Here is a 22,952-nt window from a genome sequence, read left to right on the forward strand (position 1 = left end):
TGGTAGAAAGGGCAATGAATGTGGTTCTGCTTAAGGATGCAAATTGAACCTTAATTACGACCTCATGCCTTCCGTCTTCTTTAAATGTTGCCATCTTTCTTTATTCTTTTTTGTCACTTTCTTGATAAACATAGCTATGGGAACAGAACCTGAAAATTTTAGCACAGATGCATCCTTTTATCTATTTTAAAAATGACTGACTGTTGCATCTAACTGATGTTTATAGGCTAGAAACAGTCACCAAAGGATTTATGAACATTAGATCCTATAAAAGACTTAAGTGCCTAAAAGTTCCAGATCCCTGAGTCAGATACAGTTTTCTGCAGCGCACGAGACTGAAACCAGTGTCTCCTTGAGTCAGAGAATATCTGCCTCATGTAGTTCAGAAGGGAGCTGCTGGGGCTGTGTCTGTGTTCACCTGAGCCCTGTGGTCCTTGAGCTGTTCCGACAGTAGGTACCTTTGCCCTTTTGAAGAACTGAATTTGCTTGACCTTAGAAACCAGGCCAGAGAGAAGTGTCTAGTGATCAGAGTGTATGTGCTTCAATTCCCTTCTCTCCTCCCAAGAGAGTGCTCGTTACTCAGCTGTTGGCTATTGGTGCGGATGCACTGCTTACCTTTCCACTTGATGCTCTCACCCATAGAAAACAGGCAAAGTTACACTGTGCTAAAGAGACCAGAAGAACAGTAGCATGAGTTTGTTGCTTGGTGGGTAGGGCAGTTGCCTGGAAATAGATTTAAATCATCTCAGGCAGAAGGAGCAATCTAAGGTAGTGTGTTGTATAGTAGGCAGTATTCGCTTCTAAGTCTTGAAAGCAGCTGTATCTGCATGTCATGAGGAATCTGATACTCCGTGTGCCTATTATAACAAGCCTTGCAAGGGATTTAGATTTCCAGCTTCTGTTGTCTGGAAACCAGTCAATTGATGTCTGAACTGGGTACCTGAATTCTAGTTCCATTAAACTGAAAACCAGAACTGCTGAAATGCACAACTCTGGAATGCTGGTGCCTCGAGAACTTTAAAGCCAAGAAGGTCACCGTTAGCAAAACGTATTCCACATCAGGCAGCAAGAGGATAAAAGTTTCCGGGATCTTTTTTTGTAGCTTTAAGTGGAATTCAGACACACAAGATTTCATTGCTCCAGGTTTTAACATCTGTTTCTGCACTCTGATGACATTGATGAAACTTCTTTTTACTTCTGATGTGCAAAATTGGATCCTTTAAACACTGCCGTGTATTGGCCATGAGGATTGTTCTTGGTGCACAGGCCAACGCTGTTTCTGGAGCAGACTGCTGTGGTTCAGAACCATATGGATACACACAGCATTACTGATAGTTGACTGGAAAGCCCTTACTTTGTCAGATGCTTCAGCCCATTTCCTAATTAGTTTGGCAAAGTTTCCTAATTAGTTTTTGTTGGATAAATGTGGATGCTAGTCGTTTTATACTTACATTTATGTACAATTATAACTAGATAATAAATGAAATTTGGTTAACTTTAAAGGCCAAATCTTCTGCTATTCACAAAGTGCATGTATAACAGACCGCTTTCAATCTCCAGCCCAATGGTTCACAATACAAATGCCCATTTAAGTTTTAGTCATACTTCTATGTTAATTCAATGACAACAATTTTTGTATAAAGGGGTCCAAAGCTGACAAGAAAAACTGCGTTAACACTCTAGGCTATTTCTTCTTTTTCCGCTTCTTGCTTCTCATCATTTTCAGGTGTTCCCGAGGCCGCCGTTTCATCAACACTAGGGTATTCATTTGTTGCATTGCTTGATGGAACTGTGGTCGCAGGAATGTTTTCTTCATTAGGTACCTGAACATACTCTGCATTGGATTGTTTCTGAGCCATTTCTCTGCAGGAAGACAGGATGAGGATTGTGATTTCACATGTTGAAATCCCATCTACACCAGAGTCTTTCAAAATAATGAGTCTTTGTAGTTCTATTGTCTAAACAGTAACCCCTTTATTATTATGACTCTCTTCCAAGAGCACCTGAAAGGGCTACAGTATCACTGCTGCCAAGACAGAAAGAGTGACAGTGTTAGATAGTAAGACTGATCTGCATCACTGCTATAAGTGATCCCATTAGAATAAAATGGATTTTAGTATGTTTAAACGCTAGGTCAGGAAAGCGGAATGGGAAACTGAGTGCTGGCAAACAGTGACCAAGAAGGGGTAGCAAAACGCACTGCTTTTGGTGTGAGCTTTCTGAGGAATTTCATGCAAATCTGGTGTCCCGCTCAAGTGCATTAGAGTGCAGTCAGAAAGGAGCTATGAAAAGGCTGAAATGTAGAAAAATATTTTTAGTAAGAGGTATGAATTCCATTTATCTTATAAAAACAATAATAAACCAACTCCTGATATTTAAGCACTTTCACATGTAAAAAATATCAGATGCTAGTGGATTAATTCAATGTAGCAAGGTTTATTAGTATATGAGCACAAAATTAGATGTTAATGCTACATCAGTTGAAAGCAGAGTGCATGAGTGACTCGCCACTGGTCTGGATTAGCAGAATTCTGTATTTGGAAGTCTTAGACCTGTGCTACAGGGAAACGTCCAGATGACATAGTATTTTTTCTGGCCTCAGCTGCATGTATTCTTTGAACATTTAACATGGGTTTAAATACAGTCTGTATAGCATATTAGATTATCCCTATTCTGAAGATTTGGCAATTTAAAGGAAAAAAGAGCAGCCAAAGCACAGAGAAAGAGTCATTTCCAGAGCAGGATCAAAATAGACATTTTGGGCTCCATTCTGTTGCTACTTGAGCTGCCTTAGAGTATCCCAAGTGTGTGTTCTGTAATTTCAAATAGGACTGAACTGAGCCCTCTGTGTTTAAATCCAGTAACATACAATCCCATTAAATTTGCTGAGGCAACCTTTAGCTGCTACTCCTTTCTTTACTTCCTGCATCTGCCATTAACAGTCACCGTTAACTTTTAAATATTAAAAACTTTTTCCAACTTGCCACTTTTAGTTTGTGTTGTTTAAAAAACACTTACTTTACTATTTTAGATACTGCTACGTGGTAGCTGCCTGTAAACACAGTGAAGAGGGTAATGTCAACTTCTGTTAAAAGAGCAATAGTTTAAAAGTCACACAAAAGCAAATATTCTCACTCTGGAAGTTTTCTCAGATCCTGTATTATTTACCCTTCAAAAATGTTTAGAGTAACTACATTTTAATTTAGTTCTGGATTATTAGCAGTGCTTTACAGTAATAATTGTCTTAGAATGAATCAAACAGAAACTCTTACTGCATCTCATTATTTGATGACTTCTTTTTCTTTGCCTTCTTGGTTAAGACCCAGACAATAATGCAAATGGCAGCAGCTACCAGAATTGCTCCAATTAATGCTCCAGCAACAACTCCACTCTCTGAATCTGGAAAGAAAAAAAACATTACTTGACTTTAAAAAGTATTATTATACCAAAATCCCATGGAAATTTAGTGGAGGAGCCTTTAGCAGAAAGAAGGCGTTGGATTCAAAGAACTAAAAAACTGACTGGCAGTGGTATTTCCAGGAGGGAGGACAAAGATTTTCTAGGAAAGAGAGAACGGTGCTTTTATGACCTTTGCTGCCTCCTTCCTTGTTGGTTATCTCCCTACCCCAACAACCCTATGTTTATGCCAGGTTAAGGCAAATGTTAGGCTGTTAACACTGGCAATAGTTGAAAGCCTTTGCTCTTCACTCCTTGGAAGCAAATTCTGAAATTCAGGTTGGCTTTATCTCTGTTTTTCAGCTGAGATGTAAAATGTATGCTCTGATCATTTGTGAGCCCCCAAAACATTCTACTTCCACTTCAGTACAGCTTTAGCTCTGACCTGCAATTTTCGTTTTATGGACCACTGAGTAATTGAGTGGCCGTTTCAGGGACATCTCGTGCAGCTGGTTGTACAACATACACTTGGCTGTCTTAAATGTTACTGGTTACATGAAAGTCTGCATGCAGACGTGGCTGACCACTGCTTGAGGGCAGTCAGGGTAAGGTATTTTCCATGACTGCAGTATTTTTAGCTAGTGGTCACATCTACAGGGCCCCAGTCCTTGTACTACCACATTTCAATGATGGGTGTAAATTCTGGGGTGTGGAGACCTCAGTGGGACTGTTGGCTGGAAGAAATTGCTCTAAACCCAATGTCTGCTGGTTCACAGTAAAGGCTTTGCAGTCAAGAGCCAGGTTCAGCTTCTGCTCCCAGTAGGAAATGAAGCTGGAGCTGTTAAATCAGTTGTCTAGGTCAGTGTATATTCTGAGCGTGCCTGGATGAAAACACCAGAGCTCTCCAAATCCCGTTCTGTTCTTACTTGAAAAAAAGCTATGCTTTAAAGTTGTTACAGCATTTTCATGCAAACTGTGCGTGTCGTACATCAAATATGTGATTACTTTCATGAATTAAACTTACGTTTTGCAGTTAGGTCAAGCTCACAGGTACTGTTCCCCAGGACGTTGCTGGCTATGCACCGGTAATACCCAGTTTCAAAGGTGGTGAGATTGCCAATGTAAAGAATGCCAGTGTTTGGATCTGCGAGAAACAGAGAGCAGGTACAGATGACTTTGTACGCTGTAGAGGTGAATGGTTTCCTTCAGTTGGTAGTACTGAGAGCTACTAAGATATTAGAAACAGGGTTCTACAATTATTCATTCATTTGGGATTTTTTATATTCTTTAAATAAAAAACATTTACCTTCCTTGAAAATTACTACAGTGGATTCTGCAGGAGCGTATTAGAACGTGAGAAGTAGGCCCTACTCTGCAAATCAGTCTGTCTGCCTGATGTTTTACCTGCATTGATAGTATTGTCACTGTAACTTCACAAATGAAAATGTAACAGGTACTGAAGATACTGAAGATTTTCAGGATGGAGGTCTTAGCACCTGAATGACAAATTGACTTAACTTATTCTAAGTTCCCTCAAAATTCTGAGGGAAGTGAGATGAAAAGGCATAAACATTTCTCCCATTTTAACAATTTAAAGTAATGGCATAAACAAGACTTTAACATGCCATGCAATTTTTGTTAAAACAAATAGAAAAAACATCCTGTGTTTGTGACAGGTATCTGTCAATTCAAATAAGCAAAAATACGATTTTGTGACATTGATTGTCAGAAGAGGGGGATAAGTTTTAACTACCCTATGTGATACACAGTGTTTGAAATGGCTGGTACTATGGAATTCCAGATCTTGAACACAGTATGGAAGTTCTGTAGTTACGTACTAAGTTGTTCAGTCACAGGCTTGAGGGTATTCACATCTACTTTGTACCAGTGGTAGGTAGGGTGAGGCAATCCTTCTTCACATCTGCATAAGAGGTAGATTAGATGGCCTTTTTCAGGCGTTCCTTCTATTTTGCAGAAAGGTTTTGATGGTTTGACTGTAAAATAACAATGAGGAGAGCAGACACATTGTGAGTACATACGCAGGGCTGCAAGCATCTACCTTCTGGTCCTGTGCTCCATCCGAGAGCAGACTCTTGTTTATGGATCTGACCAAAGGCTCTCCTGTAAAGATTTCAGTAATATTGAGTATATGTACATGGCTTAAGATACATTTTTATTATCTTTTCTTCCATTTGCACACTAAATATTAGTATGGAGGTATTGAGATGAAGACTATCAATTACTTTAATTATAATGGGCCAACCACTATTCACCATACACCATTCTGCCACATAGCAGCTTCATTTTCTTTAGGGAACTTTTCCACATAAAGGGAGAGGGTCAAGGCCTGATTCTTCAGTGTATTGTAGTCGTGGAGAAAATAAATTAACTACAGTTCTGTTAGAAAATATATCTGTTTTGATAGCATTTCCTCACTTTGCACAGAGGAGAAGATTCTGTCTTCCCTTACACCGATTATTTTTCATTTCCTACCTATAGATATGCTGATGTGTTTCTTTAGAGTACCGTGAGTGGAACTATACCAGCAATGAGCACAGCCCAGTTTTGTGTGCATAAATGAACAGCCTTTCTTGGTTTTCATGTGAAAAGTACAATCTCTTACTCAACTGCTTCAAGATTTACTATTTGTTTGGGGACTTTTCCATGATAATTAACAGTAGTACTTTGATTTTTCAGGGATTGAGTTTACATATGTCTTTTTCTTACCCCTGACAGATAGACAAATGATGCTGGAATCACATTCTCATATGACTTTGATTTCAGTCACTCTGACCGGGTAGGAATTCTCAATACAAAAGCGATGATTAGATGGGGTTAGTACAAACCTTTATCTTATTAGGAAGTAAAATACCTCATTCCACTGCTTTTCATCCTTTCTGTCCTGCCTGTTGATGGTTGAGCTATTGCTTTCTTCCATCCAAAACAGACTTGGTACTACTTCCATCCAACGCATACTAAGTTTCTAGAGGTTCTAGGAATGGGGATGAGCCAGAACCCTTGGGCTGTACAGCTGCCTCTCCCTAGATTTATGCAAGTCACCATGACCAACATTAGGTAAAATCAGTAAAATTTTGGTCTTTGCTGAGGCTGAATTACCCTGAAAGTAATGGCTTCAGAGAGTTGTCACTCCCAGCTAAAAGGGCTTTTTATTTTCATCAAAGTTAGTATCACTTGTGAAGCTGGGTAATTCCAGCTACCCGCCTACCTGCTTACATTAGGTAGCTTTTTGAGAGCACAAAGTGAATCTGAAGGGCGCTCATGGGAGAATGAGGTTTTCCTGTAGGTCAGGCAAGGGCAGGTGGGGAGTGGTGTGAGGTCTGCCTTGTCTGGAAGCTAGAGGGCACCCCAAGCTCTGCCTGCCCCCAAAGCCCGTGGAAAAACTCTTTGCGTCAGTGCATGAGTGAGCCCTTTCTCTGCATCATGGGCCTTGTTTATCACAGCGCTCTCATTCCCTCTGGCCCAGCTTATTTCGAGCCGTGAATTCAGTGTTTCATGATAAGGGAAGGAAACGACAATACAGGAACAGAGAGGAAAGGTGCTTACCCAGCACATTGACAATCACAGATTTTTGACTCTGCCCAGCGTCACCCTGTGGGCTGAAAACTTCACAGGTGTAGACACCAGTGTCGGAGGGCTGCATGTTGGAGATTGTTATTGATGCATTCCCTGGACCTGTTGCAGCTGTTATCCTGTTCTTAAACTCGCCATAGGAGTAAGACTGGCCTCCTGAATAATAATAGATCTGTGATAAAGAATCAATTGTTAGTTTAATAAGAAGAGATCTTACTGCCGCTTTGTTTGGTACTCAGAATGTAGTTGATTTCTGATTAAGCCAAGCAAGGTCACCCTCTTTCTCGCCCCCTCCCCCAAGAACGCAGAAATGAAAACATGGTACATTTTAATATATATTTCTAGTGGTTCTTAAAAGACAAGCTTTTCAGAAATGGGATTTTTCAGTTGTGTAAGTGGATGGTAGCTAGTTCTTTGTGGATACTCCAGGCACAGACTGATACGTTGGCAAAAACAAAGGTGAGATCATTGACCATCATATGAGAATTCTGTGAAAAAATGCTGTCATGCACAATTAATAGGGGCACTAATTGAAGCACTCATAGTTTGTGATATTATTAATAAGCAGCTCAGTAGAAGATTGTGACAAGAATGGACCTGTCATTGCAAAAAGTGGATGGTTGCAGAGCTTTCCAAATATAGGAGCTAGCAAACAGGGAACTCAAATGAATCCACGAGACTTAGGTCTAAGCAAACAAGGTGCCTGATCTGTTGGCAGTAAATTCGGAAGCAATAAATGTGCAGTATGAGAACACCAGGAAAATCATCACACGTGCAATTAGAGCAACCATGCTGTTTGCCTTGTTTGTGTAATCAGGGTCGGAGACAGTGTCATGGACTATCTTGGTTTTTTGAGTTTATACCATAGGTGGAAATCAAGAATACCTGTTGGCCTCAGTTCTTGGAGGGGCACCGATTTCAGGTCAAGTTCCCCTTTTACTAAACAGTAAAAAAAGTTTTGCAGATTAAAGACATAGTAAGGATAAATATCTCTAAGGAATGCAACATTTCCTCCCAAATAAAAATTTGCTGCTTAACATTGACTGATTTCACTGACTTTAGTAGCATCAATTGTACTTAACAACACTGTGGGAGTAGAACTGGCCTCATAAGCTTATAAGCCCAAACCTGTTGTCTGTTGACTGAAAGGAGAGGTAGAATTATGTTCATTGTGGAGCCTGGTTGGTAGTCTGAGACTTGGGCCTTGAGTCTGTTTAGGAACTGCAGGATCTCTTCTGTTCTGGGGTAAATATAATAGTTCTCAAGGAGTACACATGCTCTGTCCAGTCTAGCTCTGCTGTGAAACTAAGATCTGGAAGAACAAAGCTAATGTGAAGAACTATGGAGCATTGATTATTTTTCTCAGATATTAATGATAGTGTTATGTAAAAGTGATAGTTTTTGGCATAGGCAGTATGTTCTCCAATGTCTTCATGCACAAACTCCATTGTCTAAGCAAAGCGAGCAGTTCCAGCATATTCTGTCATTTTTTTAAACTGGTTAGAGGTAACCATATAGAATTACAGGTTGGGACCCAAATAGATCTAACATTGTTTCTACTTCCAGTATTCCAGAATCAGCGGTGTGAATGTGTTAGTTGAAGTTGGACTGACAGTGTGTTTTTTAATGGGGACAGCTGGAAAATGCTTGTAGGAGAAAGCTCCACCAGCTCCTGTGAAATGCCCTACACACTTGACTAGTATCAAAATTTCCTTTTGGTCAAAGTTCCGTGCCTTTAGGGACACTGCAGATCCCCAGGCAAGAAATATAATTCACTTTACTTTGCAGATCAACTGATTGCATTTTGAATTAGGAATATTTATTCTTAATTGTATTTATCCACCCTGATACGGTGTTGACTGAAGTCTTTAAGCAACGTTATCTGAAAGCCTTTATTAGCTTAAGGCAAGCTACACCCCAAAACTGCTAGAGCACAGCTGGTTTATGCAATGATAAGGCTTTGAAATGAAGGTCAGAACCCTGCCTGCACAGCACCAGCAGCTCTGGTACTGCAGCTTGGCGCCGTCTCAAGTGCAATTTTGCCTATTTTCCAGCCAGACTTTATCTTTCCCTGCCCCAGAATTACAAACACCAGGTACAATTGATGCAGAGCTCTGAATACCAAACCCACGCTACTGCATTGCCAACCTGTGGGAAACTGGCATTGCAGCAAGGAAGGTGAGGTCCAGCGTTAAGCGTGGCGGCAGACTAGGTTAGAAAGTCTGCTGAACAGCTAGGTAGGCTCTCCAGTTTCCATTGTTTGCATGCAATGCCATCAATTTTGAAACTAATTTTATGCTTTGCAAATGTCTAGAGATGGACCTCTATTGCAAAACTAGAGTCTGGATGCACACCCTCATATTCCCCAAGGAAGGAGAGTGTTCAAAATAGGGAGTTTGGTTTAAGCAAATCTCTCATCAAAAAAACGATCTACCTCTAATTCAAAAAACATGCTGGCCACACTTGTCTCATTCTGCATTTATCCAAGTATGAGCAACAACAGAGTGTGAGCAACAACAGAGTGTTATACACTGTTCCTTGCAAGAGTCCAAAGTTACAAGAACTGTGACTTCTGACTTCAGGCTCCTCTTAAACTGGCAATCCTATATAGACCTCAGCAGTGATGGGCTGGATTTGCATCTCCTCTCCATCAATTGCATCTGTTTGAGTGGGGCAGGGAAAGAGCTTCCATCGGCTCTTCACATTAATGTGGAATTAAGTTGTACAATGACTTAAAGTAATGCATGACTTGCAGCAGTAGGAGAGGAGAGGCAGGCCCATTATAGCCTACTAAAAGGCCTGATTACTGAAAAAGGGGGATACTACTTGGTCTACTCAGAGCGATCTGGGATTTATGTAAGAGTAAACGCTAGCAGAAGCTGCCCACTGAGTGCTAGCTTAGCTGTAGCACGTGTTCCTGGGAAACAGGACTGGGATGATGAGTGTTAAATGCAGTCAGGGCATGGCAGTAAACATTATAGAGGAGCAAGCGCTCCTCGGTGTATTTGATCTAAAGTCAGGGTGAATTATGTACCTAAGCCCTCATACAATACACTGAAAAATTAATCCCCTGTGTTCTCTCTTCCTGTCTGAATGCATGCAGAGAAAATATGTTGTGTACACTATGAGATCTGAGGCAGGTGTCTACACAGCAGAGAATATTTTTTTTCTTCATGGATTTAAACAGAAACTTTCTGGGTTGTTTTTTTCAACTCTGAACATAAAGGCAGTGGAATATCTTAAGGAAATGTGTTTGGTTCCTCTGCAGGCTCCTGCCCATTCTCTGTTCTCCTGCTCCCGTATGATGCTTATCTCGCTGCCTCTGGAGCTTATTGCCTGAAGGAAGGTGGTAAACACCAAAAAGGCTGAGTAATGTTCTGATTAATTACTGAGTGTATATCTTGTCCCAGAGGTACGATTGGATGTGTACACAGGAAATTTCATTTAAGAGGAACATGTTTCAGTTAATTGGCTGTGAATTCATAGCCCATTTGAAACAATACACTCAAAGTGGGTATTTTAAGCCCTTGTTCATAGTATTTTTATGCTGGCCTTGAAAAGCTCATGCTTGTGCCTTTCAAAAAGCTGAAATGAAAATCTTTGCAAAAATCTTTCTGTTCAGTTTCAAAAGTAAAAAACTTGTTTTCTGTTGAAGATATAGAACACTTTATTTTTGGGCAACTGACAGTTAATGTTCTCTCCTACAGACACACATCTCATTGACATTTCTTTCAATTTTACCTAAAATGGCCCTAAAATGTCTGTATGGGAAAACTATAAATTTAGTCAATGGTAGACTTTTCCTGGAAGCCTTTTTAATTTGATGTGATGAATTTATTTAAAATGCAACATCTTGAATGTAAAAAAAAAAAAAAAAAAAAAAAGAAACGAATCTGCTGTGCTTCTCTTCAAAAAATAAACTTTTTATGCCCTCAAGCAAATCATGAGCAGCTCCAGTGAAGTCGATGATTTACGAGTGTAAAACCAATACTGAGGATGCAATAATGGTCGCTGCTTCTCCTTACCAGCTAGTTTGCTCATGCAAGTTTTTATATAATGCTGCCTTTTCACATTTCATGGGAGCAGCTGCAAGGAATGACTAACCAAACAACTGACAGAAAAAAGAGCAGAGAATTATCACTCCTAAAAATGTCGTCCCTAATAACTCCACAATCTGAAAAACCAGTTTCTGTAGAAGAGCTAAGTTGCCCAGAAAACTTCTCCCTGACCTTAGGAAGGACTGCAGTTTAGTTGGTTGTTCAGCCTGTGGGCCAGGCAGTGCCTAGAGCCGCTAATGTCAGCAGCCATCCTTCTTGGCTTTCTAAGGCAGTGGTATAGGTAACTCTGCATTTCCACAGTCGCAGTTTCTGCTGCAACCAAGAAAAAGATTTGAAGTCATAGACTTCCAAGGCAGTTGAGTCAATTATTTGTGTACCTGTTGGGGGAACTGGTTTCCAAACAGAACAGGGAATTGGGAATGATCATACTAATTTGGAAAAAAATCTTGGTAATCTCAAAGCACACCAGATGCTGGAGACAAGATAACTTGTGTCCCCAATTCTGAAAGATCTGGTACATGAAGTAACACGTCCTTTTCTTCTTTAGCCTGACTTGTGTGAAGGCTGCTTCTCTTCTAGTGTGACGGTGAGGAAAGTACTAGCCTGCAGAGGAAGCAGTTGGCAAAGCTGATGCTGAGTTGAGGATTTTCAAAGGCTGCCAGATGTTTGGCAGAGAGTGAGGAACCCACCTACATGTTTTCTTTATATAACTTCTATAGAAAGATCTTCTTCCTTAGGGGGTGGAGGGTATGTGTGAAAAAGCAGGCAATAAATTAGAAGAAACATGCCTCCATCTGCTTCCTTTCTTCTTGGGGCAGGACAAATACATACTAGAATTTGCATAAATATGTGTCTTTCAGAGGTCTTTGGATGGACTCATTCATAATTTCCAGGTCAATATTCCTCCCACCCTCCATCTCCTGGTGTCATTGCATGACATTGCTGCTGTACATGCCTCGTACATCTGGATATGAAAATTGTAAGATGAGATGTAGTTGAAGATGTGTTACAAAATGTCCCACTTAATCTCTACTGTAGTCTTAATTTCCTGACTGGAGGGCAGTTTCAGGACATGACTTCCTCTCCAGTACCTGTCTTCCCTCCCTCAGCCCCTTCTCACTTCCCCCCCCCCCGCCCCCCGCAGATGCAAAGCTACACCATCCTGTTCGATGACGTTTCTCTACACTGATGTATTCAGCATCTGATTCACAGTCTTTCCCTGGAGAGCTGTAAAGCTCAGGCGTTTAGAGGGCCGTCGTCAATGGGTTGTTTTATCATTTTCTGTTTGACATTTTCTCAAGCTGCTAGAAAAAGAACCGTTAAAGTCTCTTTCTCACCGATAAATGCAAAGGAGGATATTAACAACTTTACTGGTTTGAGATCATGATCTCTTTTTGAAATCTGAGTACAGACAGAATTTATAAAATAACAACAAGGGGAAAAAGTGTTCATCACTCCCTTAAGCATCTTACCATCTAATTAGAGAACAAATGCCGCACACTCAAAGTGTTAATTAAAGCCCAAGGCTCAGATTCTGAACTCAGCTAGATAAGAAAGCAAATGCTCACACGTGCATTGGTTTCTTTGACGTGTGTCTGGCCCCAAATGCCTTTTTCCATCCACAGCTTCTTTTCACATATTTTTGTCAACAGTGTAGTAGGGATATTATGTCCTGCATTACTGGGATTTTTGCATGGGTAATTCAGGATGTTAATAAAGACTAGAAGCCTCTTGTCACAATTGCGCATTGGTAGAAAAAGAAAGCGATGGAGTCAGAAGCCTTTAGAGGATTAATCATTCAGCAGTGTTTAACTGGTGCAAAATACTTTTGAGGAGCATCTCTTTCACGTTCTCACAGTATCATTCTTGTGGCTGAACTGTTAGTGAAGAATTTCTACAGTGCATCAAGCACAAACATGTTTTCTCAGTGCATTTGGTGTAACTGCTGTTCAGCAGTTATTAGACCTCAGTTTCCATTGGGTTGTACCTTGTGCTTCGTGGTGAGGCAGGAATCCCACTGCAGTCACAGAGAGTTTGGAATGGATCTCACTGCAGCTGAGAGGAAGCCAGTTCAGCAGGCAGCTTAGTGTCCCTCTGTATCTCATCTCAAAATGTTGTTATATTCTATAAAGGAGATACAGGATGACTTTTGTTTTTTTCAATGTAAATATATAACCCCAAATTTGGGCTATCCAGACTTGCTCACGTTCAGCCCAGAGGCTCCTAGTGTGTGAGCATGCCCTTCAGATACCCTTTGGGTAGAATATTCCTAAAGGTGCTAGTTCAGCCACCTAGAATAGCTGTGGGAAAAAAACAACAGCTACATCCGAAATAATTTTGATAGAGAAAAATGCAATAAAAAATAGGGTGAGTTAAAAATTCTGAATGATGCATCTGCTTCAGCTTATCTCAGTCATGTGCTGGTTTTAAGGTTTTAGTACAGAATATGATTGCAGGTCTCACAGTAGCATAAATGTAGTAGAAGCTATTTAGTTCTTTTTGTCCCCTTAAGATTGTGGGGATTGTTTTCTTACCTTGTGTCTCCAGCTACATCTTCCCCGTGCATCTGTCACATACACCATCTTTTGACAATGACTGACTGACTTTTCATCCATACTCAGAATACCGTGGCACGGGGAACGCTGTATTTGAGTAAAAATGTGCTGATCTGAGAGTTAAATGAGACTTTAAATGTTCCCCCAAAATCAAAGAGCCTCTTCTCTACACATGTCCCCATCAACACCGTCAGTGCTGTTCACAAGGGCAGGGTGCCTCGTGTTCAGCCGGTTTTGCAGATGTCTCAAGCCCTTGTCAACTATGAGATGCAATAGAATCTTATTTCTATGTTTTACCTAAAATTAGGCAAACTGAGATTGAAATTTAGTGTTTGCTCCAAACATGCCAGCTACAACCTGATCATTTTCGACTTGCTACTTTCCTGTGTGTTGGCACTATTGCTTCAATGTATCAGTTTATTTTATCTCCTCTCTGCAGATTGTCACCCCAGAGCCAGAGATAACCACAGGCAGCCCACAGTAATCCCAGTGACATCCAGGGAGTCACTCTGACTGCAATGACATGACAACAGGGTCTCTGTTCCTCTGCATTGGAGGCGTTGCCTCTGCTTTGCATGAAGCTATTCCTTTTAAGTGCCTGCTCTGTCATCTAAGTGCTAGATAAGACTTGATTTTAAAAAATCACTTATAGGTGAAAAGAAATGCTCATGTATCAGAGAGGCTCTTTCCAGGAAATTTTCCTGTACTGCTTCAGGAGGTGCTTTGCACAGGCTCGTCTTTGCTCGTGGGCTGGAACGGACTGCTCGGTGCCCGAGCCAGGGTCCTTTGCAGCCCTGACAGCCCCTGCAGCACATCATCTCAGTTGTCTGTGGCTGAAAGCATGTGATGGGGTCTCAGGAACTACTTATACTACATGAGGTGGAATTTGTTCTTTCAGTAGTTTTTACGGGAACCCCACACCGTCCAGCCCCTGGATCTTACGTGGTGGCCCAGTGCCCATGCCTGTACCTTGCTTTGTGCTGGGCAGCAGAGTTGTGCTGGCATTGTCACTGCTGGTAATCTCAATTTGGGGTTTCAGGGTGAAAGGAGCAGACACAGTTGTGCTTGGATTGCTCTTCTTGCATCTCTTTCCTTCTTTGGGCTCTGCCATCCTGTCCCTGTCCCTGAACAACCTAACACAAGCCTGCTCACTCCTGTGACGATTTTGCGAAGTGGCTCCATCAGGCCTGCAAGGCTGGGTATAAGGACGTGACTAGACGTCTCGTAAGGGAACAGTGCCATATTCCACTTCTGTGTGGTTTACAGTAAGTGAAACCCTCCTTGCTCCTATCCACTAAGTGATACTTTCTTGGTAGTACAGATACGAGAAAAATACAAAGGCTCTGGCAGGGTGAAAGCCAATATATAAAATAAATGGAAGATATTCTTGCTGTTACATGCGGTTAACACTCTTTCCCTCTCAACTACCCATCGGTAGTTTTACCAAAGCTGAGTCAATGTCACTGGTTGCAAATATTTCAAGCTTGGGTTTTTTTAGAGAAAATTTTCATGAGAAGTCTGTCAAGAATTCAATTTCCCTTACAAGTAACAGTCATTCATGACCTTTACTCATCTAGCGAATTTAACATTTTAACCAAGGATTCTGCCCTGGGCATATCTTGGGCAGCCACGCAGTGTCTCTGATAATTCCACTTACTTTAGCTGCGAGTGGCCTGGGCTGGAGGCTCAAGGTGTGGCCCTGGTTAGGTTCAGGAGTTGTATTTAGCTTTGCAAGGCTGTAGCCTCGCCTGTGCAGAGTCAACAGCAGGCTTCAATCTTTCAGACATTTACTTGGGTGCTTTACGCCGAGGCCAGCCGAATGACTCAGAGCATGAAATGAAGCACAGATGCAGATCTTAGCAGGAGCTGAGACCTGACCTTCTGAACCAGGCCAGGCTTTGATGTACTGTTGCCCTGGGTGAGCTGAATAAATAGTGTTTGCTTCACTTTGTCTATATGTAAAATAGAGATAGTTCAGTATTGGAAAGTTCTCAAGATCGTTGGCTGGGAGTTATTATTTAAAAATTAAATTTATCATTAAAAAGACATGTTGCTAAGGGGTAAATGTCAAGAAGAAAAAGTTAAGAATACATATGGCATCCTATTTTCCATGAGTTGATATTTACATTATTTAGTTCAAATGAAGGGAATTACTTCCACTGGAGAAACTTCTCAGGGAAAGAGCAGAGTTACGCTCCAATTAGTAAAAAGATCTATAGTCACATAGTATATATATGTGCACTGTCTTCAAAACAGCACCATGAACACCTGCTGTTCCGCTGTTTGGTGCCTCCCTTTTCATCATACTGTCTGTGAACAGCCTGTTTGTGGTATTTCATCCTTTCCGGTATAACTGCCATGACTTTTAAGTGTCGAGCACCTGCACCAGCATTGGGTAAGGTGAGCAAAGTGGAAGGATATGAAAACACCAGAACAAACAGTGAAAGACACAGCCAGTTTCATAGAGTTGTTGAAAAAAATGGCAACTTTTCAATGGAGAAAGAATTTTCAACAAACTTTTTCAGGGAAAATACGTTGTTTATAAGGAAGTGTTTGATTGTTTGTTTGTTTATTACTGACATTTTAGAAGAATCTAAATATCTCATAAAATTAAATAATTTTATCCCACTTAAAATGCAAGCTATTGCTCTGGTGTTCAGTAAGGTATGGTGCCAGTATTTTCAATTCAGTTGGTTTTGTCATCTTACCAGCATATTACATGTATTTTTGACTTGCATTTTAGTATTCTTTAATCTAAACAATGAAAGCCAAAGCTCGCAATCTCCTCCATTGCCATGCATATACTTCCTACTTGGAACAAAATGTGAAACTTAACTTCAGGTACGTGCCAAGCAACCAGGGCAAAGCCAGGTTTGTAGAAAGAGAGATTATTTTCTTGTTTCAACTTGTAGGAGAAAAACATGCATGCTTTCAGGCACTCTGTCCTTTCTGAAGCTCAGAGAAGCCACCAGCCTGGAATACAAATAGCAACTGTGTGTTGTATTGCTGGGAGTTCTGAGGGAGGTTGAAAATCCAATTTCATGTTCATCTGTGTTGTGTAATTTCTTAACTGTATTTTCCACAAGCAGTCATAGTCCTTTCTTCCCAATGTTTGCATTAACGTGATTAATTTTGTTGTGAATAGTCTCAAAACAGTAAGGAATTGCCATGTTGTAGTAAAAGGATACAGGGTCAAGTAATACAGGACGGAGTGGGTTGCTAAAAGTGTTTTAAAAAGATAATTGCCCCAGTCCTGCAGCTCCTCACGCACATGCCCTCTCCAGGCATGTCAGCAGGCTCAGAGGAGCCAAGGGTATCCTCGAGCCTCGCCGAGCCTGTGAGCCAAGAACTGGCACTGCAGTGGAAGGGAATTTTACCTTGGTGTTCAAGGAGAACGGGATTACTCACTAACCCGTGGCCTTCCCAGATTGAACCGACTTTATTTAATGAAAATTCAAATCATCCATTACAAATGCCGGCTTGTTGCGGTGTGAAAGTGAATTTACCGTGAAATTAGTTTCAGATAGGGAGAAAACCAGATGCAATTTTTCCCAGTAGTTTTTCTTACGGTCCTTATGCCTGAAGTCTTGGCTTTCCCATTGCCTGCAGTGGGAGCTGCAGAAGCCAGGAGTGAGTGCTGAAGGGATTGATCTGTAAGGTTTCCCTGGCATTTGGGAGCCTCACATTGGTTAGTTCTTGTTGAGCCTATTCTGAACCACTCACAGTATTTTAGGGTTATAATCCTCAGGAGGTATTTTCTCATCGTTGGTCACAGTTTACAAATGGTTTTCCCCTCCTGGATCTCTTGAAACTGTCTGATTCTCCCTCTAAAATACTTGCAACTACAATCTGCTTATTTCTCTTGCTTGTGACCAGAAAATGTATTGCATTTATTGTCTTGCAATACGGAAAATTTGATGCAAGTAAAAGAAAGAGGTTCTAACCAAATCTGGAAAAGATGGGCTTGATCCTATCTCAGTGCTGTACTTCCCACCTGAACAAGTGATTCAAATTTCTGATATGACATACTGGATCAAAATTATAATATATTGTATTATTTACAACTTACTTAGGAAACCAGCAGGTACGACCCTTTAATGAATAATTATTCATTTAGTGAAACAGTTTTGACTTGAAAAAAGCGAATGATGAGTAACAACTATTCATTCAATGAGTCGGGCAAGGTGTGCATGTGTCGTTCTGGCATTCAGCTGGAGTCAGAATTTGGGATGGGCCCAGCGTTTGTACTTAGCACTGATACAGTCGTTATCTGGCTCTGAGGTACTGCAGGAGGGTGAGCAGTTCTGTCTTGTGTTAAATTGCTATTTCTTACTTACTCGCCAAATTCAGTGCCAAATATGTTACATACTGTACATTCTGCAAATTAGTCTAATTCTGCTAAAATTGATAAACCAAATAGAAGATGTAACTCTATCAGCAATGGCAAACATCCTAACATAATATTATTAGGAAACTGGTGAACATGACAAGAATATCATCAGTGTGGACTGTGACACTCATCTAAGTCAAATCGCTTTACATCGACTCTCAGGTTTAACACCAGGCAGGAGGATTGAACTTTTAGGAAAAAAATGTTAGCAACAGGATAAAAAGAATGGGAGAGAAAAGGGACTGAATGGCTAACAGGCACAAGCCTGACACTAGGACATGGGAAAAAAAAAATTAGTCATCTTCAAGGATGCAGTAATACTTCTAATCAGCATTTCATCTTCTAAAGGAAGGTGTTGCTGATTGCTGAGCACCTGTCAGGACTGAGCTGATGGGAACCCATACCCTGCATGTTATGCTGGGAGTGAGATTCATGGATTCTTTTGCCCACCAAAAACTAAGATTAATGGATAGCTCTTGAAGTCTGGGCAGCCATGTGAGTACGTATAGGAAGTTAACACATCCCATCCCTGACTCTTTCCAGGCACACCAGGGCTCTGCAAGGTCTTTACAGCCACGTGAGAGGCTCGGGCAGTGGTTACAGCATGTAGCTGGCTAGTCCTCAGTGTCCTTCGCAGTGCCGATGCTGCCTCTGTGCTGATACCCCAACCTACCACACAGTCTCATTACATCCGCGGGGGGAGATACTGTTTGGCTCTGCTGCCTCTTGGGGTCTCGGGAACGGCAGGGAGCATTTGCATTTGATCTGTAATTGTTCTGCTACCACAAAGACACCCGTGGGATGCCGCAAAAAACAGAGCAAGTTTGCTGTGGCAGATTTCCTGCTATGACAAATTTCTAAAGAGTCCTGCCAAAATACTCACTGCTCACTTTGCGCTGGTAGCCTATCGTTGCACACCGCTCCTCTACTGAACCCCATAATGAGTCAAGGAGCTCTCGTTTGACCCTTAAATGTGGAACACATTGTCTGTCATAGGCAAGGGCGTCTCACCAGGAAAGCAGCCTGCACAATGGCAGGAAATATCTGCCAGACAAGAGAAAAGGGAGGTGGTCCAGGGGCTGGAGCACTTGTGTCATTTTTGGACACCTGGTCTTTGCTCCGCTTCACACTTCCTATGGGACTTGGAGCAAGTCATTTGAGCATCTGAATCCCTTTTGTATCTTCTCCTAAGTTTCTAAAGGAGTTAAGGCATTAAGGCATGCCAATAGGAACTAGGAGCCTAGATAACTTTGTGCATCTGCCCCTGAATTTCATTGCTCCCCAGTCCCTTGTCTTTAGGGTAGGAACATTACCTGCCTCCCTGGTCTGTAGCGAGGATGACACTATCAAATGTAACAAGACTCTTTGAGGACTTAAGGATAAATGTAACTTCATATTAATAATAAATATGTGTCTTACGATATGCAGTTGGCTCTCTTTGGCACTGTAAAAGCTCCACTGAATAAAGAAATTTCCCAGCGTTCCAGAACTCGTGTATGTACAGAGGAGGGTTGCGTTTCCACCTGTAGTGACATTCACTGTCTTCTCAGGGACGGTCACCACAATACCGCTGACGTGGCCTGTGGGCAGCAAGTGTGGTGAGGAGAGATTAGCCGGGGCCAACCCTGGGAGCCGTGTGGGAGTACCTTGCTCCCTGCGTTATCAAGGAACCCCGTACAACATGTCTAGTCATTCTCCTTTTCAGTACAGTTTCCCTTGGGCTTTGTGTGGAAATTTTAGTGATAACAAGCTGGGAGTGGGTAAAAGCTAACAAGCAAATAAACCCCCCAGAATACCTGCGCCCTTAAAACAAATAATATTCTGAAAAAGCAGAGTTCCTACAAATGTTCTCACCTGCAGAGACTTGTCTCCTCACTAAGAGCCTGTGGCTAAACAGAACCTTTCTTCTGCACTCGCAGTGCTCTCCCGCACCTTGCACTCTCCTTCGCAGCTGTCTCTAGCCCTCTTTGACACCCTTCTTGCACTCTTTTTTTTCCAGTTATTCCTTTAGATGTCTGATTTTCCTTACTGTAGACCACCATCTCCTACAGCGTTGTCTCTTCTTACATTCCTAAGTTCTGCCTAGGACTTGGTGGCACTGTCAGGTTCCTCCAGGCTGGAGCCCAGCAGCCTTTCTTTGGTTTCCTTTTGCTAATTACTTTGCTTTTGTTTAGGTTTCTTAGGGCTTACATGCAAAAGCTTGTCTCTTCCAATGCTTTTACATTGGAAACATCAAACTAAGCTTTTTGGAACTGCTTTTATTATGTGGGTTGTGAGAAATTCTGTGACAACTTAAGCCTTTCTGTTGTGCTCAAAGCAGAAACAGAACAAATGTAACTTGTGAGCCCGTTCCCATAATGTTCTGATCAGTTTGGCTACACGGCCATATTAATGAATGGCATTGAGCAGTATGTTACAGTATTTATCTGTTTCTGTCCTCCATATGAGTTACTAGCCATGGTCACATAGGGCAACAAAGCTAGAGCTGGCAGAAGAACAAGCCTGAATTTCAGGGGTTTGCTGGATCACTGAGTCCAGTTTTAAAGCTACTGTCTAAAGGTTCTGAAGAATATATTTCTTTTGAATGTGACGGAAAACATAAGTCTTTCAAAGCCTTCTCTGCAAAATAAGCAAGGTGAGAACTTCATGTTGTAGTAACAATTTTGATTTGGGCTTATTGCACACATGAATGATAGAGGCAAAACATAAAAAATATTCTTCTCTGAAATATCTGTGGATCTTATGTTTGGGTGCTGCTTTTGAGAGTTTAAGCAGAACGTCCAGTAATAACAAAAGACTATTTTGCTCAAATTATCAGACCTTTGAGAGAAAACATTGTTTAAAAGAGAAATATAATCTATTTTGACATTTTTAAGCAAGTAAATATTGCAGTTTCATCAGTTGCTACAATATGCAAACCTATCTAAAGCTAGAGTCTGAACTCTTCTTTCCTTGTTTGATGGCTTCAATAGTAAAAGCTAGCTGCAAGGAAGAATGGAATAATCTACTTCCCAGGTTGGTGGTGGCTAGGATGAAAAGTAGCGTGTTTAAACTACAGCAAGGTTTATATTATGTGTGAAGAGAGGCTCACAGGAATGCCTGCAGACTGACCTAAATGTGTCAGACCTGCCTTGGGGAAAGAGGGGATCCGAGTGCTGGCTGCAAGTCCTGCCTGTCCTGTGAGTTCACAGTAGCTTAATCCTTACTGAGATCCAATATAAAAGCCATGTAATATTATTTTGAATATCTCAGTTCAGTGTTCTCAGCTTTAAGAATTAGAGTTGGTGAGAGGATGATAGTTTCTTGCCACAATAATACTTCCAGGTTTACATGTATTTATTTTCTGCTCTTCGCTGGATTAAAGCTACGGTCTTTCAACATGATGTCATTCTACTGAAAACATCCATTTTCCAGTTGTCTGCTCCATGTATTTCCTTTATCATTCTCTGTTTTTGGAGTCAGAAATGCCACAGAGCCTGGCTGTTACAAGCTTTTCCAGAGGAAATGAATTTTAGCTTAAACGACTCCACAAAGCATTCTGGTTTCCGTGAAGCTATATATTTTGAAGAAATACATTTAGTTGAAATAGGTTTCGCTCTAGTAAAAATATAAAGGCAAAACCTACCAAACTTCCATTGTCCAGAGAGGCTGTTTAAAGCCATCACTAATTGTAAGATGGAGCTTTTGACAGGAAAAGGAGTGAACTGGACCCGCAGAGCCTGTTCCCTCATCACGGAAGTTAATGGGAGTTTTGCTTTGCAGTTAGTTCCCTGTTTACGGTTTCAAACTCATAATCCCATTTCATACATACAGGCCTTTTAGTTCCAATGAGAAAAAGCACGAGTAAGAAGTAACTCAGTGAAAAAAGCTAGCATGAACAGGACCATAACTTGTTAAAAATAGTTGATCCATGTCTTTTCCTCATCAATACCATGGTAAGAGAAAGTCATTGAAGTTAATTGGGAATCGCTCACTTTCATTGAAGTCCTATGCAGTTTTTAATGCTCATGAAGTAAATCCAAGTTTGATGAAAGCCAAAGTAGTTAGCCACTACAGAAACCCCCAGTCAGTGGCACCCATCAGTGTGGACACTCTGCTTGTCTTAAATCCCGAACTTTAAAATTAGAGGACGTTGCTGTGAAAAGTATTGGTACTAACACTGAATTACTTTTCATTTCTAAGGCAAAAATCTGTGGGGTTTATGTGTGTGTGAGAGAGATAACATTGAAGCACTAGGAGCAACTATTAAAAATATTTCTCTGGCATCCAAACCAGATAATTCCATCTTGAAAAGAAAATGTGGAAACTAACTTCCATTTTCTTTAGTGGATACAGAGGCTGTTCACCTCTGTGGAGCATTAGACTTAAAATGTCCACTTCTGTATGTATTAAAAATAAAGCTTAGCATAATGAAATGTCCTTGAAACATGAATAATATATAATATACCATGTAATTCCTGGATTTCACCAAGTATAACGTCCTCGTTTAACTTCAGGGAAATCCGAAGGATTATTTGCATGCTTAAAGTTAAGCATCCCCGAAAATTTTTTGGTAGGATGGGACCGAGGCAGCATTTCACAGGGCTATTATCAAGGGGAGACAAAGGCTGAATGTGAGAAAACCAAACCTTGAAATGCTTGAAAGACCCTAACGCTCCACGTGAGAGCTCTCTGCCTCTTCCTGGCTTTAGAGCAAAGCATTAATTTACCAAAGCTAAAATTCTGTTCTTGAGCAAAAATCTCTTACCAGTCGGTGGTCAGCTTGCTGATTTCCACAAAATGGCATAGCATTATAGCCATGGTTTTCATCCCATCCTGAAATAAATCTTGAACGATCTCCTAGTTTGCCAGTCAGGTTCACCTGCTCTCTTATTTCAACAAGTTCCTTTATTCCAGTGCTATTTTGATCAGTTTGTTATTCTTACCTGTAAGGATGGCTAGGATTGGAAATATCTTCAGCAT

The 22,952-nt window shown here is 41.1% G+C and overlaps 1 protein-coding gene across 1 annotated transcript; it reads right to left on the minus strand.

The window, feature by feature from the left end:
- Positions 1-1,672: 1,672 nt before the first annotated feature.
- Positions 1,673-22,952, minus strand: VSIG1 (V-set and immunoglobulin domain containing 1). Its single transcript, XM_054214757.1, has 8 exons — positions 22,916-22,952; positions 19,410-19,570; positions 13,580-13,687; positions 6,961-7,159; positions 5,235-5,390; positions 4,421-4,540; positions 3,273-3,399; positions 1,673-1,863 (listed from the first exon to the last, which is right to left on the minus strand). Exons 1-8 carry the CDS (start codon positions 22,950-22,952, stop codon positions 1,680-1,682), a joined length of 1,092 nt encoding a protein of 363 aa, XP_054070732.1. The 3' UTR covers positions 1,673-1,679.

The sequence above is a fragment of the Rissa tridactyla genome, chromosome 9 (assembly GCF_028500815.1).
Source record: "Rissa tridactyla isolate bRisTri1 chromosome 9, bRisTri1.patW.cur.20221130, whole genome shotgun sequence".
NCBI classification, from domain to species: domain Eukaryota; kingdom Metazoa; phylum Chordata; class Aves; order Charadriiformes; family Laridae; genus Rissa; species Rissa tridactyla.